This window comes from Juglans microcarpa x Juglans regia, chromosome 6D (genome assembly GCF_004785595.1).
Source record: "Juglans microcarpa x Juglans regia isolate MS1-56 chromosome 6D, Jm3101_v1.0, whole genome shotgun sequence".
Lineage (NCBI taxonomy): Eukaryota > Viridiplantae > Streptophyta > Magnoliopsida > Fagales > Juglandaceae > Juglans > Juglans microcarpa x Juglans regia.
This window is the reverse complement of record NC_054604.1, coordinates 2,228,182-2,242,666: the sequence shown is the minus strand read 5'-3', so window position 1 is coordinate 2,242,666 and position 14,485 is coordinate 2,228,182. Positions and strand designations below refer to the sequence as shown.

Sequence of the window (14,485 nt, the reverse complement as noted above, 5' to 3'; positions counted from 1 at the left end):
TGGACTTTTAGTTTTTGTACAAAACGATTAGATTTAGACTTTGGACAGAATCAGAAGAGCAACGCTGGTGGCTATTAAATTGGAGTTATCAACTTGTTAGACACTTGACTAGGATTGCTGCTATACGTTTGATGCTAACAAGTGACAAAATCGACTCTTTGCCTTTACCTATGAACATCCGAAGTGAAAAACAAGAAACTTTTCATGTTCTTGCAGACCTAATGATGCTAAATTTGGACACGGTTATTTACATGGGATTATTGGGACCAGCTCAAACTTTTAGATAAATTGAAGACTTCTACAGGCTGGTTCATTTCCACTTGTATTGAGGATATCTATTATCCTGGTTCAGTTCAATCAAAAGATGTTAGGTAAACCTTTTTTCGGCCCAGTTTATATTGGGCTTTAAGCCTATCGTGCTCTTTAGGCTTGTGTGCCAGTTGAACCTATGGCTTGTTGGGATTGTGGAGCTTGATTTATTCTTATGGCAATCCGATTTGATGACTTGATGTGATCAAGACTTGTCACGGTTTTTTTTGTGAATTTTCAATGAGACTTAGGCTATGGAGCTCAGATAAAAGGTTTACTCAACATTCGCACTACTGATCGATCAAGCGGAGTTTAGATAGAGAGTTCGCTTGACATTTACTCAACATGTCACTTAAGCGAACATCAAACATAGAGTTTGTTCGAAACTCATTCAAGCAAATAATGCAATAAATGAAGAATTAGAACTTTTGCTATGTATTCTCGTGTTTATTATGAATGACCATTTTGGATATAGTAGCTCCATAGAACATTTTGACATTGTTCAAGAGAATAAAATTACCAACAATTCCGTGATCGTTATCATATTACCGAATCACATAAATATTTATGTTGTGTCATTAATTTCTCATTTTATTTTATTTTCTTGCATTGTTTTCGCAACATGGGTTGCAGTCTTTAAAGCTGAGTTTCTTAAATGGCGAAAGCCGTTGTCAGGTGTCGCAAGTTTTGCAAAGCCAACTTGATCTTCCTGCTCTGGTTGGAGGTCGTTCAAGGATGGAGAAGGGTGGGCTTGCTTTACATACGGTGCAAATAAAATTTCTAAAAGATGTTTAGCAAATTCTACAAAATAAAATTTATAATTTATATAATTTTACATAGTTCTTTAAATTATAAAATTATTTTTATTGTAAAACAAATATGACATATCACACTAAAATATATTAATTTATATATTTTTAGAATTTCTTTGGAGAGCTATTACTTCTCAAATTCTGTTGCTGGACAGCCTTTGGAATTCGGTTTGCTATCATCTTAAAGAGTGTTATTATATGATTTTCTTTTAGAGCATTGGCATTGAATTAACCATTCCAATATTCAAAATTTGACTAATATGTAACTTTTTTACTTTTGGCTAATCACTCAAAACTTAAAGTCTACATCGGATTAACCATCACACTCTATAATAATAAAATATTATTATTTTTTATTATTTATATTTCTTTAATTATTTTTTATTTTTTAAATACTTTTTACTTTTATTTTCATAATCTCCAATAGCCCCCAACAATCATATTCATTTTCATCAATTGAATCCAACAATCTGTAAAATTAGCATCTCTAGGTGACAGATTTTGTAGATGTCAACAAAAAAATTATTATGCACATTCACAATCCCATATGCAGTCAACTAGAGAAACAGTTTTGGATGAATCCGTAGGCAGTCATGTGTAGGCAGCAGCAACAGATGTGTGCATAATAAAAAATGTGTGCATAACTTGGATGTATAAGAATATGAAAAAAAAGCATTAAGAAGCCCGTTAAAGCATTAAGAAAAGGGTATCAAGCTATGCATCCAAGTTAACAAGAACTTCTTCCTTGAAAGGGTTGAAAGAAGAATTGAGAGTTTATTTCGAAATTTTTTCTGGATGGTAAAAGAGTTGAAAAATGTTCCATTTGATTAGTTTGGAAAGAACGTTTGTCAACTCATTGATTGTGGTGGCTTGGGGATAAAAAAATTTAAGATTGTTTAATAGAACATTACTTGGGAAATGGTTTTGGAGATACCACTTGGAAAGTAATACCTTTTGGAAAAATGTTACTGATGTAAAATATGGTCGTTTATGAGAAGGTTGGTGTTCTAAAGATACTAGTGGTGCGTATGGGGTGAGTTTGTGGAAGTTCATTAGAAAAGGATGGGGATTTTTTCAAATAATATTAGATTGAAGGTGGGTGATGGGAAGATGATACTTTTCTGGCATGACTTGTGGTGTGGGGATTCTTCACTTAAGCTGGACTTTCCCTCTCTTTTCAAAATTGCAAGGGATCAAAATGCAGCTATAGGAAAGTCTTTCTGTTGCATTGACAATAATATTCAGTGGAATGTTGTCATTATCAAGGATGTTAATGACTGGGAAGTGGATGATGTTAAGGCTTTTCTAGAAAGACTTTACAGTTCAAAGTTGATGCTAGGTAGGGAGGACAACATGCTGTGGATTCCTACAGGAAATTCTAAGTTCTCAGTCTCCTCTTTTTACAGAAAATTAACCAGTCACAGGAATTGTGAATTTCTCTAGAAAAACATATGGAAAGTGAAAGTTTCTTCCAAGGTTGCTTTTTCTATGGAGTGGTATCCTTGGACAAAGTGTTGACAACTGAAAATCTTAGAAGGAGAGGTATGTACATTGTTGATTGGTGTGTCATGTGCAAGAAGGACAAAGAATCTGTTAATCACCTCTTTCTTCATTGTGAAGTTGCCAGGTTTTTGTGGAATGAGGTTTTGAATCGGACTGGTTTACTTTGGGTAATGTCCAAGGAAGTGGTGGATTTATTGATAGGGTGGAAGGGTTTGAAGGGTAGCAAGAATGTTGTTCATGTTTGGAAGATGATTCTTTCTTGTCTCATGTGGTGCCTATGGCTTGAAATGAATGGGAGATGCTTTGAAGACAAAGAACGTTCATTGGGAGACCTTAGGGATTTTTTCTTCAGTACTTGAGTTTGTGGGCTAAAGCTTTTGTAATGGAAGATAATTTCCAGAATCTGTTTTAGTTTTCCTTTCGATTTTGGAAAGTAGTAGGTATTTCCTTTAAATACTTCCTGTATATTTGGGCTTATGCCTATTTCTTGGGAATAAATCTTTTATTACATATAAAAAAACAGCAACAGCTTCCTCTTTATAAGCAACAGCAAAAACAGCGCAAAATCTGAAAAAAACACAAAATAGCAGCCAATAAAAAAGGTCTCATACTACCATAAACAGATTCTATAACAGGAATGACATTGAAGCTGTAAAAACATAGTAATCACAAAGGGTTCAAAGTGAGAAGTGTTCTTAAGCCAATAAAAATTGTGAGAAGTACAATGGAAATACAGTAATGAGCTGCAATGTGACGGTAATGAGCTGCCACAAAGAATCTGCACTTATATAAATGCCATTGAGAATCTTATATAATTCACATCTTTTATTAAATATATGGCATGAACATGGTAGATGTTCTGGCTTGAAAATACCACTCGATGCTCTTGATGCCAATATATCAGATTTAACAGTATAATATATTTTTAAATCACTGCACTTGAAAGTCTGGAAATGAAAAGAAGCATTCGCATCTATTTTATTGCAACCAACAAGAACAAGGCACTTAAAAGTTAGTGCTTGTATTTATTTGCTTGAAAGAGACATCACTTTTCAGACAGATAGCACTAGCATCAATTTTCAGTGCACTATATAGACAGATAGCACTATACAGGAATCTTTCTCAGTATACTATCTAGGTGTATGGTTCTTATATGGGTTGCTTGGTTGTAAATGATGACACTGTTTTGTTGTGATTAGGAGTACGTGCCAGTGCATGATGGAGCCATAGTCAAGGCAAGATGGGAGGTTGAGTTGCCACAACAGCAGCAGCAACAACAGGTGTGGGGTTCAATGCCACTACTAGGGAGACGGAGAAGAAACTTTCACAAACATACAAAAAAAATATTTTGGGCATTTTTGTATGTTTCTTAGAAAGAAAGGCTTATATCCTGGGTACTAAATATTTTTTTTTTTGTATGTTTCTTGGAAAGAAAGGCTTATATCCTGGGTACTTGGTTAAGTTTTAATCATTGTATTTTGAAGCTTGAATTGTGTACAAAGATTATATAGAACAAGAAGTAAGATCCAAAAACTAGCATGTAGAAGCAGACAGCTTTATTCTCTCCATTTGATGTTTATACGGAATATTTTCAGGCACTAGCATCAATTTTCAGACATCAATGGCACAAATATTTTCAGACATCAATGGCAAGAACAGAGATCCGCTATCTATTGCAAAATAACACAAACCAAATCTATTGCACAGTGAAACGAAAATAACACCAACGAAAATGGCTCAAAGCAACACCAACCCATAGCTCATTCATCTATTGCAAAAGGACAGAAACCAAAATACCTCATTCTTCTTTCCTAACCCAAAGAAACCCAAAGATCTGACCAAAATAAAACCCAACGCTAATTCTCTCCCACATTTAGATTTGACCAAAATAAAACCCAAAGAAACCCAAAAATGGAGGAGAAGAAATTTGCAATTGAAACCCAAAAATGGAGGAGAAGAAATTATAGAAATTTACCCTGTTGCTTCTGAAGACAGTTTCTGGAGAGAAGCTCCGAGGAGCTGCAGGAAAGAGCTGCCGACGACATTGTTTATGGCGACGGGCACTTGTCTTCGATGGAGTTGTTTATGGCAATGGGGAGGAGCTGGAGAGAAAAAAACAGAGGGAAGGGAGAGAGCGTCAAGCCGCGGGAAAGAAACGAGGGGTTTCAGGAAATAATATAAAAAAACAGATGACTTAGCTACAGTGCAAGTCATATATGACTTGAGAAATGAATTTACTGTAGCTAATCTGTTGGATAACTTTCATTTAGCTAATTCAGTGTGGCCTCAATTCTGGAGGAATTAGCTAAATTAATAGCTACACTGGCTTTTAGCCAAATGCCAGTGCTCTTAGTCTCTGATTAAAAGAAGGTGGGCCCAACCCTGGTCTCACTGCTAGTCGGTCAAATTCAAACCAGAATTGGCCTAAAGAATCTCAAATGTACACATGGTTATGGAGTACACATTTATATGCACATTCTTTACCTAATATTAGTTTATTTGCATTAGATTGTCCAAGAACCATGCCAGCATACACATTTCTTGAAACCTGCACACAAACACACAGGCCGTCTTCAATTTCATGGTTGAGTAAAGAACTCAAGAAACAAGCCACAGCCTTCCCACAGTCTTGAATACATCCCTCGCTTGAGACCTTGAGAGTCTGTAATGGCCGTTCAACTATGCTTCTCCAAAGCCTACCAATGTGAGAGCCTTCTTCAAACCTCACCAAAAACATTTCTTCCTTACATAACAGACTACATTTTCTTAAGACAAAAGCAAAAGTGTAACTAGTGCAATATGGAACCACAAAGAAACTCTTGAGGTCTTTGTAGTTATTGGCCATCAATTTTCCTATAGCAAAATGATATACAACTCTATAGCCTGTACATACATCATGAGCATGGTAACAACACTATTCTTCGAGAAGGTACCATTACTAATTTAGGAAAAAACATACTTACAAATGTTTCCAGACCAACTCTAAGTAGTGACACTTTCACGCAGTTAATATGGCAAACTGACCTTTTGCTCACTAAGTGGTACTTCAGGAGCAAATGAAACACATCTTCCGAGCAAGTGATCCTGTAGATTCAAGACAAACAGCAACGCAGAGCTCACATGCAACAATGGCACTTTGCTTGCATAGAGCATGACTGGGCAGAACCATCTCAGGTGTGGCTTATCCGGTTGTAGCTTCCAAAACAAAGTTGAAGGACAATAGGCGAGCCATAAAGAGAAGCAGCGTTTTTTAGAGGGTTCAATGAAAGATTGAGAGATGTATAATCTTCAATCAATATCAAGAAGTAGTAACAGCAACAATTCATTTTCATCCCCCATTATCAAGGTTGGAAATCAGCCTCAACTAAGAGAAGGGTGGCACAAAGCATCTGGCAATCAAAAGCAGATTCTGAAAATCATGTTATGTACTGTATCTGCCTCAATCCCGGCATTATAATACAAATGCAGGAGAAAATACAATGCCAGAAGGATTCAAATCTATGAAAATTCAACTGTAAAATGGACATCATTAGATTATAAACAATTCAAAAAAGGACCCATATCATTTCGTAAATGCAAACTATATTCCTAGCTCCCACTTATGTGCATTTCTCACTTCAGATCAGACATAATAGCAAGTACTTTTGGTAGCACACAAGATGAAGAAGAACAAAAAAAAGCAAAAGTAATATTTGATCATCACAAAAATGTTATCCATTGATGCTAGATATCAGCATAAAGCAAAAGAAGCACAAGCCTAGAAGATATATGACATGGGATAGATCAAAGTTCAGTAAAATGGAAAAACTAATTGCATAAATTTGAGGATAAGATGTCATTTTGCCACCACTGAAAAAAGTAACAGCATTTCCTATCAAGAATGCCAACGTCAAAAGCTTCCAAGTTTCACTCAATGATGGACTGGATAACACCAGCTCCAACAGTCTTCCCTCCTTCCCTGATAGCAAACCTCATTCCTTGTTCACATGCTACAGGCATTATGAGTTCCACAACCATCTTCACACGGTCGCCTGGCATGACCATCTTAGACTCCTCATCCTTATCATTCATAATTGAGGTCACCTTGCCCGTCACATCCGTAGTCCTCATGTAAAACTGTGGCCTATAACCCGCAAAAAAGGGCGAATGCCTACCACCCTCTTCCTTCTTCAACACATACACAATGGCAAGAAACTTAGTATGCGGGGTAATCGTGCCAGGCTTAGCCAAAACCATCCCTCTCTGTATATCAGCCTTCTGAACACCTCTAAGCAACAACCCCACGTTATCCCCGGCCAAAGCCTCATCAAGAATCTTCTGAAACATTTCCACACCAGTCACAGTAGTATTCCTAGTTTCCTTCAAACCCACAATCTCCACAGTTTCTCCAACCTTAACCGTACCCCTCTCGACACGGCCCGTGGCAACTGTTCCACGACCAGTAATTGAAAACACATCTTCAACAGCAAGCAAAAATGGGAGATCGGTTTGTCTCTGTGGGATTGGTATGTAACTATCCACAGAATCCATAAGTTCATAAATCTTATCAACCCATTGGTTGTCCCCGCGTTTCAGGCTAGGATTAGCCATTAAAGCCTCCAACGCTAACAAAGCGGAACCAGAAACAATGGGCACGTCATCCCCTGGGAATTCATAAGAGGAAAGCAATTCACGCACCTCCAATTCCACCAGCTGCAAGAGCTCCTCATCGTCGACCTGGTCCTGTTTGTTCAAGAACACGACCATGTTGGGCACACCCACTTGCTTAGCCAGCAGTATGTGCTCCTTCGTCTGTGGCATTGGGCCGTCAGCGCCGGAAACGACGAGAATCGCACCGTCCATCTGGGCGGCACCGGTAATCATATTCTTGACGTAATCAGCGTGGCCGGGGCAGTCCACGTGGGCGTAGTGGCGGTTCTCGGTCTCGTACTCGACGGTGGCAGTGTTGATAGTGATTCCACGAGCCCGTTCTTCTGGGGCGGCGTCAATCTCGTCGTACTTCTTGGGTGCGCTGCCACCCAAGGACGCCAAAGCCATGGTGAGCGCGGCGGTGAGGGTGGTCTTACCGTGGTCGACGTGGCCAATGGTGCCGATGTTGACGTGGGGCTTCTTGCGCTCGAATTTACCGCGGGCAGCTCGGACTGTGAAAAGGCGGCGGTGACGATTCGTCTTGGTGGTAGAAGAAGAGGGAGAGAGGTGGAGGATGGTAGAGGGATTGAGGAAGGAGGAGGAGAGTTGGGATATGGCGGTGGGTCTGGTCAGTTTGGAGGTGGATTTGGGGTAGAACGTGAGGGACGAAGTAGTTGGGGAGGGTGGGGAGGCATATGGGTAGGTGAGCTTGGAGGAAGCTGAGGCTGAAGCTGCTGCTGAGGAAATTGCAGCCATATCGAGAATGGCGCCGTTTGGGGAAGAGAGTGAAGAAGAAAGAAAGGGAACGGAGACTGGAGAATGTTATCTATTGGAAATTTGGAAGACGAAGGCGGTCCTCATATCATACTGAGGAGGGTTTATCCAGACATTGCCCAAGGTGAGTGCTTTGGGTCGGGATTCCTAGTAATTTTATTTTTATTTTTATCCATATAGATAAAACATATAAATTTTATCATATTTATTAATATTATTTAGATAATATTTAATACTATAAAATCTATAAATTTTGTGTATCTTTTCTTGAGTTGTAAAAATTATTTGCGAGAATCTTCAGCCTATTTTAAATGAACTAGTCTGGTAATTTATATCAAATGAAAAATGAAATTAGTTTTTGAGAAGTAATAAGAGTTTGTTTGGATGTAAGAAATTTTTTTTTTTTTTTTGAAAAGTTAAAAATTTTTTAAAGACTTTTAGAGAAATAAATTCTTTAGATTTTTTGTGGAAGTGATAGAATCCATTAAAAAAATGTTGTAAATTCAAAAAAACTTTAAAATATATGTTTATTGGAGTTTAAAATTGTGATGAGATCAATCAGGATTTCAGGACTTATATTCTCTGCCCTTTGTGGTTGAAGTCATTCACTAGTAAGTGAAAGCATGATTTAAGAGAGGCTGAGTCCCACTTCCTTGACTACAGGTGTGGGCAGTCATGGTTTTAGGAAACCAGTAATCTATCTTATTGTATTCAATAACACGTGATAATGTGATACATTTTACATATCTACTGCTTCAATAAAGATAAACAGAATTGAAACCAAGTAAATAAAAATGCATATCTACAAGTATACACTGAATGTTGATTACTCTTATCAAACCGATTTCTCTAGGCATACTCAAATACAGGGCTAATCTGAGCTGTCTCACCTCATCAGCATCACTATGTCAATGTGGATGGATCAATTCTTTGAGCTAGTCCATCGCAGTCACTCTTGAAAGTATACTTATTCAACAAAAATGATTCTCAGGCTTATAAGTTTGCACATCATCGTCTCTCAATACAGCACCAATACCCGTAGTTTTATTCGGCATTCCCCTTAAAACACAGTTGAAGTCTGTTTTCAGACGCATCCAGCAGAACGATCTTGACGAAAATCACATATTTGCATCTGAGTAATCATGATTCCTGAAGGATATTTGAGCTTCATGGAATATATAGTATCAACATGTGAAAGATGATTATACCTTCCAGACTATCTCCGGCCTTTCGGGTATATGTGTTCCTTTCTGTGAAAAATGAGTGGATTACCTAAACTTTCAATGAACGTCAAGCTGGGAAAGCGAGACAACACCACTCCCAATTTGTATAGGGCCTCAAATCTCTAAAATGCTAAGTTTAGCTGTGTGTAGCACTGTGCATTTCGTTTTTGGAAATTTTCTGCTTACACATATTCAAGACCTTTTGATAGATCTCTGGAGGAAATCCCTCCATAAGATTTGATGTGGCCAATTCATGCTGCCCCTTCAATTCATTTACCTCCCGTTGCTGCTGCTTTAACAGATTCTCAAGTCTTCCAGCAATTATCTTGACAGCTGCTGATTCAAAATAGTTCTCTTCAAATGGATAACCTCCATTGCTAGAATGTGAATCTGGATCTGCACCATTTTGCTTGCCCAATTGTAGGTCAACAAGTAAATTAGCTTCCTTCTCTTCACTATTATCATCCTCATCATCAGAAACACAGTCATCCTCGGGTTGTTCAAGTAAAGCACCAAAATTAGGATGGTCTCTGTCTTCATTAAGGTCAGGAGAGTTTTCATTATCGCCAGTCAAGCTACCTCCAGCAGAGACTGAATCAACCAGCAAAGACAAGTTTGAAGGGCCACACTGCACTGGAGAGGTTTCACTAGGTGCCTTGGGCGAGTCAGACCAATACTTACGGCCTGAAGGCAATCTTTCCAATGCAAAACCACTTGAAGAAGGGGTAGGCTCATTCATGAGGGAAGAAGCGTCATCCTTGGCTTCAGAGGTACAGATATCAGGACTTGCAACTTCTCCACCAGAACTATCTCCAGAGAGTTCTCTTGGTGTCCAATCTGGGATGTGTGACCGAATTTCTGAGTCAATCATTTCAGCAATTGCTGAAACATCTTGATCTGTGAGGTCCAACTCCTCAACCATTTCACTTGCAACAGCAATTGCAGTGTCTGCCTCAATATCGAACGGGAAGTGGATGTTGCGATAATGACCTGCTCCAATATTGAGAAATTCCAACTTAATCCCTGTAAATGCTAATGAAAGTATCTTTTTCTTTGTTTAAAATTTGAAGAATTAATAATAAACAAAGAGAAGGATAGACAACCTGAGGAGTCTGCTATTCGTAGTTTCAGAAATATCGTGTTCACATCTTTCCTCTGACCTTGAACTGTGAAGTCTCGACTTGTCTCCACAGCTGAATCCTTACCATCACTAACAATATCAGACTGACCATGATTGCCTTCTGTCTTTGACAAGTTAGAATGAGAGGAAAAACATAAAGGCCTTTGATCTCCATAGAAAATACTGAAACTTACCTGAATGATGGGTCTTGTGACGTAGAGAACGACCTATACTTTCATTATCCTCATCTGACTGGAGAAAAGGATCCATTAAAAGTTCCTTGGCAGACAAGCGTTCAGAAACATTTGCAATACATTTTTGTATAAATGCTCTAACTGCAGGGTCTTTTACTTTCGCCAATGATGCTGGCTTTATTCCCTAGAAAGAAAAAGAACTGACATGAAAAGTCTACACACCAAAAGTGAAGTTTAATGGCGTTACTAGCACTGAAATTCGAAAAACTGAGATTTGGGTTTCCAAACTCCAGTGCTTCAAGCCAGATTGCAAAATTTCACAAACATTTGCAGGTCCAAAAAATTAGAAATGTCAAATTGAAGTGCTGAGAAGATTTGAAACGATGACCCACATTATAACTATCTATATTTCAAGTCAAAGAATGTAAACATGGAGATGCCACTTTCTTGCTTTAGAATGGGAACCCGTACTAACATAGATATCTTGCAGAAGTTGAACTTTCTAGAGAAACTACGGAGTCCAAAGAATCTGATCACCATACTACTTAACCATTCCTTACAGGGCTTAGCTTTATCAAGACTACAATAGCTTTCGAATATGAAATGGTGAAACAAGTATTTTCTTAAGAAATTGCAATAGAATAGTAATTGAAATGAGCCAAAGATTGCCAAGGCCATACCGATGTCACTTTCTTGTATATTTGAGCCGCATTGGCACATTCGGCATATGGGTACTCGAAGGTCACCAACTCTATCAAACACATGCCAAAGGCATAAATGTCTACAAGCTCATTGTATTCCTCCTCGTAAAGCTCTGGTGCCATGAACTCCGGAGTCCCTGAAGTCAAAATAAAAGTAACGCCAATGCAATGGTAACTGGTAACAAAGTTCCCATAAAAAATATCATCTCAGACGGAAAACAATGACAATATACTAGAATCCTCACCAATGACACTATGAGCTGAACGAGCCTGGCGAAGAATTGCAGCCAGGCCTAAGTCACCAATTTTCACCTCACCTTGATTTCCATTGACAAATATGTTATCACACTTCAAATCTCGATGAATAACTGGCGGGTCATGACTGTGGAGGTACAGAAGGCCCTCAAGAATCTGCCTGGACCATTTCTTCAATGCTCTTATATCAACATATTTATGTTTTTTCCGGTACCTACACAATATCCAGTGACAGACGAAGCCCTTAACAAAAAGCCAAAAAAGAAAAAAGAAAAAAAAGAAAAGAAAAGAGATAAATGAAAACGAAAAACCTGATAATACTAGCCTAGCAGAATATAGAACTCACTGCCGTAATGTACCAGAGGTGAAAATCTCGGTAATGAAGTTAATATTCTCATTTTTGGTGTCGACCCACGAATTATAAAACTTAATTATGCTCTTATGCTTCAAAGTCTGGAGTAAATGAACTTCTGAATATAGACGCTCCAACTCTTCAGAGTTTCGCAATAGATCTGCCACCTTAACCTGATTCCAAGCTACTTCAATTCCCTCCCATTCATCAAATGCTCGATATCTGAAATTCCCACATTTTGATCAAGGACGCACAAATGTAGCCTTTACAATTCCAGTCTCAAAATCATTTTAGTCACAGTGCAGCAGGTGGAAACTTGTGATCTATAATAGTATAAACTCAGGATTAATATAGCGAATTGAACAAAAGGATACACTTTCTTGAAAGCACCTTTTCCTAGAACCTCTTTATACTGCAAAAAAAGAAAACAAACCACCAAAAATTCAAACAAAAGCACAACCATTAATAGACATAGCAATTATACATATATGTATATGAAACAAAGTTTTCTTTTTTAACTAACATTATCCAGCGTGTCATTAATGATAGAGACAAAAGAAAAGAGAAGGATTTACTATTTTCCTAATCTAAACTGAAAACCAACTGGAATCAGAATAAGAAGAAAACGAATAAAAATTAAATTACAAGCAGAAGATGAGAATTTCGGATGGAAAGTAGACGACTTTGTCGTTGAACTGACCCGACCATATCGACTAGTGGGATCAACCTCAACGAACTCGATGTCGGAATTGTCCCGGTCCTGTTCGAACAAATAGTCCAGTGGCATTTCTCGTATCTAATATCCGAGCACACGCAAAACTTAATCCCACCAAAATCTCAGATCAAATTCAGAAACCACACATCGAATTCGGAACGAGCCGAGTCGAATCCGGACCGGCGAAAGAGAAGCGGGATTGGGAGATTCAAACGATACCCAGAAACCAAAAGAGACTCCTATGGGTCCTGAGAATAAATCAGAGGAAGAATAAGAGAAGCAGCAGCTTGTGAGAGAGAGGAATTTCGTGAAGGCGAATCGGCTTGAATGGCTGAGCGTATCGAACTGCTCTGTATGAACTCGTTTTTGTTTATCTGATTTTTGTTTTCGTGTGTTTAAAAGGTCAGCCTTGGGGCTTAATGGAATGGGGTGCGAGGGTGGGACCGACAGCAGCCGGCCGGTCTCCACCATCGGTGATTTCAATGGCGTGGCATCATCTTATTATGTTTCAAATCTTTTAAAATCTAATTCAATAGCTTCACTCTCTTTCGCATTCATTGTGCATGAAGTGTCTCTTCCTTTTTAGTAATATTTGTACAAATTAGAATAAAATATTATTTTTTAATATTATTTTATTCTAAAATTTTAAAAAACTAAATTATTTATTATATTTTATATAAAAATTTAATAAAATTATAATGAATAGATAAGATAAAATAAAATGAGTTAAGAGATTTTTTGTATCTAAACAATTCTTAAAAAAGAGTAAACACTATGTGCACTATGACCATGAATGAGAGTGAAACTCTTGGAATTGTAATGGTTACACATAAGAGATGAGATAAAAGTTGAAAGTTGAATAAAATATTATTAGAATATAATTTTTTAAGATTATTTTTATCTTAAGATTTGAAAAAATTGAATTGTTTATAATGTTTTGTGTGTGAGTTTAAGAAATTTGTAATAATTAAATGAAATAAAATGAGATGATTTGTATAACAATACGAGGGTTTAGACTTATACTATTATTTTTTTAATAATTTGTGAATAGCTTGGTAAAAAGTCTCTAATCTCATATAATTTATGAAGGAATTTCCCCAACTTGATAGCACCTATTTAAATTTAGAGAAAATAGACCATCAAGCCTTTACTATTCGAGTCAAATTTAAGAATAATGTATGAGTTTAATAATTTTATGAAATATCAAAATAAGCAAATATTAAAAGCTTATATAAAAAATCTGATTTTCTGAAAAAATAAATATATTATAATAGTGTTTCCATTAATGAATCGTGTGATGATGATGGGATAAGTTATTCAAAACTCACAAGTTGGCGAAGAAGGTCTGGTCAATTGGTGTAATCAATACTTCAAAAAGTTTCGAAACCCTTATCTTGATTTCAAGTTTGATTGCTTGTGTATTTATTTAGAAAAAAAATTAATTATTATCTTTTTAATTATTGCCTTTTTATTGTTTTCTTTTAAATGTGTTAAAAATGATTACTTTTTATTTTCAGATATTTAATATTATATCATGAAATATAAAATGATAAAAGAATATACACAAAAATACATGTCAATTAATATAAATGAGAAAAAAAAAAAAGCAGTAACGATTTTTTTTAAAAAAAAATAACACTTTTCTAAGAATTTAACATTTTCAAGAGATGATCAAAATATGGTAATAAAAAAATAATGAATTATACTTTAAAATAAAGCCTCATCGGTATTTAGCATGTATAATCAGATGAAACCTTAAAACAAGCAATTAAGCTAAATAGGTTGGATTTTGATGCCCTAATTTCTTAAATCCACCATTTTTTAGATTTTTTTATTTTATTTATAAGTCGGCGTAGATTTAATTTGTAAGAAACAATATATAGGATTTAAATTCGATC

General features: G+C 36.8%; 2 protein-coding genes across 2 annotated transcripts; both read right to left on the bottom strand.

The window, feature by feature from the left end:
- Positions 1-6,288: 6,288 nt before the first annotated feature.
- On the bottom strand, positions 6,289-8,159 carry LOC121235720 (elongation factor Tu, chloroplastic). Its single transcript, XM_041132092.1, has one exon. The coding sequence runs from the start codon at positions 8,007-8,009 to the stop codon at positions 6,531-6,533; it is 1,479 nt and encodes a 492-aa protein (XP_040988026.1). The 5' UTR covers positions 8,010-8,159; the 3' UTR covers positions 6,289-6,530.
- A 547-nt stretch (positions 8,160-8,706) lies between these two features.
- On the bottom strand, positions 8,707-12,978 carry LOC121235718 (probable serine/threonine-protein kinase WNK3). Its single transcript, XM_041132091.1, has 8 exons — positions 12,573-12,978; positions 12,247-12,284; positions 11,867-12,094; positions 11,511-11,734; positions 11,245-11,402; positions 10,565-10,748; positions 10,354-10,491; positions 8,707-10,240 (listed from the first exon to the last, which is right to left on the bottom strand). The coding sequence occupies exons 1-8, from the start codon at positions 12,657-12,659 to the stop codon at positions 9,387-9,389; spliced, it is 1,911 nt and encodes a 636-aa protein (XP_040988025.1). The 5' UTR covers positions 12,660-12,978; the 3' UTR covers positions 8,707-9,386.
- Between the last annotated feature and the right edge of the window lie 1,507 nt (positions 12,979-14,485).

Excerpts from the sequence above, each read along its gene's own strand:
- LOC121235720 (XM_041132092.1), bottom strand. The coding sequence starts at position 8,009 with ATGGCTGCAATTTCCTCAGCAGCAGCTTCAGCCTCAGCTTCCTCCAAG.
- LOC121235718 (XM_041132091.1), bottom strand. The coding sequence starts at position 12,659 with ATGCCACTGGACTATTTGTTCGAACAGGACCGGGACAATTCCGACATC. Across the intron at positions 12,285-12,572 it reads CCACTAGTCGATATGGTCGG|TATAAAGAGGTTCTAGGAAA; the intron begins GTCAGTTCAACG and ends CTTTTTTTGCAG. Across the intron at positions 10,749-11,244 it reads TATACAAGAAAGTGACATCG|GGAATAAAGCCAGCATCATT; the intron begins GTATGGCCTTGG and ends TTTTCTTTCTAG.